This window comes from Hemibagrus wyckioides, linkage group LG22, assembly GCF_019097595.1.
Source record: "Hemibagrus wyckioides isolate EC202008001 linkage group LG22, SWU_Hwy_1.0, whole genome shotgun sequence".
NCBI lineage: Eukaryota > Metazoa > Chordata > Actinopteri > Siluriformes > Bagridae > Hemibagrus > Hemibagrus wyckioides.
The window spans coordinates 6785649-6789337 of NC_080731.1; the positions used below are offsets into that span (position 1 = coordinate 6785649).

Sequence of the window (3689 nt, forward strand, 5' to 3'; positions counted from 1 at the left end):
TGGGATGTGCACAGCACTGGTAGAAGATGCATTGCTTAGGTCATCAACATCCGCTCCGTGTCAGGAAGACATGGTGGTTTGGAAGGGCCCTGCCCCCTAACCCTTTGTCAGGCACAGCAGATATACCACTTCAATCTCCTGTGCTCTCTGTGACTTTGGTGGCAGACATTCCCAAGAGGAAGCAGCTGGAACAAGAGGTGAATCTACAATATGTGGCTTAAGCCACCCCAGTGCCCTGTGGGGACCACTTCTCACTGCCCCAAATCATAGAGGTTGCCAAGTTTTTTGGAATTTTCCAAGATGTTCATGCCTCTGCCTGGTCTACTTAGTTTACAGAACACCACACTGAGATGCCCCCGGGGGTGGTTGTACATAGCTGGCTCTAGAGTTTGCTCAAACACAACACTGTTAATTGAAGTGTGGTTTGATGCGTTCTTTGCTGCATAAATAAATCAATAAAATAGCAATTTTCCGAAACTATTTTGCTGGGCGAGTGACAAAATTAGTAGTCATGCAAGCCCTACTATACAGTATATATAATGTAAACTTATGTGTACTGAAATGTGGATGAAAGGTTTGTGAGATTTAATGGAAATTATTTGCATGGTGTAATAGTAAATTTTAATGTAAATAGTAAAATAACAAAGTAAATATTAATGCCTATAATATGACATGCTCTCACACCAATCATCAAGGTTGTGTAAAGATTGGTTATATTGGTTATTTAAATAAAATAAAAATATAATATAATAAAATAAAATAAGAATCAAGTTCATCACAACATAATTTGTTTTTAAATGATGACTTACACAGATAACCAAATTACTAATTTACTTTGTCATTTTCTTGATGACTGCTGTTACTATTACTTGAATAAATGATTTCTATTTTATTGTAGCAATACTTGTACTTAAGCCAATGCATTTTGTACACTATCCACCATGCTTTTGCATATTCTATAGGTAAAGTTATGGGCTTATCTAATAATAACTGGTGATATCTTTATAAGACCATGATGAAATTATATCTGATTATTTCCCTAGCTGTTCTCTGAATATACTCGAGGAGGTAGAGATTAGAAAACCAATGAAATGAAGAAACAGTTGTTTCTCATTGATACTGGCAACTTGGCATTACATGCTTTTATTTAGAATTATGTAGAGGTTTATAATGACAGTATGTTAACCAAGTAACATTGAAACTGATTATACAGCTTAGAACTAGGTTATGATGTATAAAAGTCATGATGCATAATACGCACAGGAAATCTTCTCTCTCTTTTTTTCTTTTTGGTGTGCTAAAGGTTAAAGAAAGAGGGTGTGGCTTGCACATCAGCCAGCACTCAAAATATTGTAAAGGTGAAAGAAAATGTAAAAATTCCTTTTAAAATGCAAAATGTCACTGGCTGTAATAAAATCCATAAAATCTGTCTATCAAATCTCTACATCATGAAGGTACTAAGTAGTTTCTGTTCCATGTTGGTGTTGACGCAGTGCCCGAGCAGAGAAAGCATACAGAAAGGGGTTCACACAACTGTTAATCAAAGTCAAAGCTGCAGTGATATTGTCTCCAGATTCTGCAGTTTTTAACAGATTTTCATTCCCAAGAAACAAAGCAGTAACAATCATAAAATTGCTTATTATTAATGGGATCCAAAAAATAAAGAAACAAGCCACAATTTTGATCACTAGCTTTGTCAATGCGTTACTGCTAAAGAAAGCTGTGCTATTAACACCTCGGTAAAGATGAAAGTAGAAGTAAGTCAATGTGAAGAATAAAACCGAAAATAGTATAATCTCCCAGCTTAAAGTAGCCATTCTTTCAAGATCATTTTGATAGCGTAGACTGCACTGAAGTCGTCCTTCTCTGTCCAAGCTTAGAGTGCGCAGTACCGGAGCATAGCATGATAAAACTGCACTTAAAATCCACATGCCAATCAAAAGGACCTTCTTTCCCTTTCTGCCAAGCTTGTTCCATAGCTCAGGATGCAGCACTTGGATGTATCGTTGCATGCTCATCAAAATCACACACAGTATGCTGCAGTAGAGGCTTAGGTATGCCACATATGAGAGAAACTTACACAGGACCAAGCCAAAGACCCAGCCATGAAGAAGTGCCCAAATCCAAACTGGCAGAGAAAGCAGTGTCAGTAGATCTGATACGGCCAGGCTTAGCATCAGTTTTGGGGTGAAGCTGCCTTTCTTCAGCCATCCAGCAAGATATACCACTACTGCTATGTTACCAGGGACTCCCAGTATGAAACAAACTGCCAGCACACTACTCCCAATCAGGTATTCAGCAGTGACAGGACAGCAGAATGAGCTGTTTGAAGAGTTGAACTGCTGCATGGTTAGGCACATCTGTGGTGAAGCTGGTTCAAAGCAGCAGACTTTGAAGATACAGAAGTGTTGCTATCTGTGGTTGCATTTGAATCTATGTAAATGTAGTATTACTGGCATTACAGCTAGACTTTCAGTTCTGGATTCATTCATTTTGATGTTATTGAGTCTCAAAGTTAATTAACATAAACATAAATTTTAAGTTAATTAACATAAAATGTATTGAATTATGTAGATTTTGCAATGAATTCAACACATAAAATAATCAAGCTTAAAGGGTTAAATCATGAGGTTCAAATGAAATTACTTTCAAAATTATTAACCAGTGGGTTTTCACCCTCTTAGCTCTACAGTATATATGCTGTATTTTGGCTGACCCTGTGCTCTGAAAAAAGTGAAGAAGTGAAGAGAAAAATGTTGTCCTTTCCTAATGAGCCCTCTTAAAATCTCTGCTCAGTTTAGATTTTATTTCCACTTGGAATTTATAACAGTTTGTTCATTACAGTGGATGGCCAAATAATTCACCAGGAGTGTCTGGACTTCTTGTTTTTCATCACAAACCAGTCAAGCACATTGACTAAAATGACCAGCATCAAAGAAATGATTATTAAGATTATTACCTGCTTTCATAGTTTTTCAAAATAAAAAAGAAAATAAAACCATTTAAACTTGCAGGAGATCATAATGTTTATTACAAAAAGGCAAAAAAAGAGGATGTGGTTTGATGAGGAAGTGTTTATCACATACCACAAACCAAACCTCCCACACACAAACAAACAAATTGTACTTCTTATTAACCTTAAAATGAACAAATTTAACATTAACAGTCCAGGCTCATATGTACCCATGTGACTAGTAATTAGTCAATGCTACACTAAAAGTATGTAGGCATTGTAGGCAATGGTGGCAAACGTATGTAACCATTGCAACCGTATGTATTTGGTGAACCTATTTCATAAAGCTCCTGATAAACAGTTCTTGTGTTTACAAGGCATCCAGAGGCAGTCTGGATTTCAACCTAAGTGCAGCAACTGAGGACAGGTGATGCCTGCTACACAAATCAGCACTTCATGATCCTTCTCAGTGAGTTTGCATGGTCTATCTCCTAATGGTGAAGCTATTGTTACTACTCACTTCAGCTTCAGAATAATTGCCCATACAAGGACAGAAATTTGAGGAACCAACATGTGGCAAAGGTCATCTGACAGTAGCACGTTGAAACTTTAGTACAACTCGATCTAGTGGTGATGTTTGTCTATAAAGATTGCATGGCTGCATAAAAATAACTGAATCCAGGAATTAGAAGTGATTTCCACATACATTGGGCCATGTACTGTATAAGCAAGGACA

General features: G+C 37.0%; 1 protein-coding gene across 1 annotated transcript; it reads right to left on the minus strand.

The window, feature by feature from the left end:
* Positions 1 to 1166: 1166 nt before the first annotated feature.
* Positions 1167 to 2348, minus strand: LOC131343619 (leukotriene B4 receptor 1-like). Its single transcript, XM_058375435.1, has one exon. It carries the CDS (start codon positions 2346 to 2348, stop codon positions 1458 to 1460), a length of 891 nt encoding a protein of 296 aa, XP_058231418.1. The 3' UTR covers positions 1167 to 1457.
* Positions 2349 to 3689: the final 1341 nt, after the last annotated feature.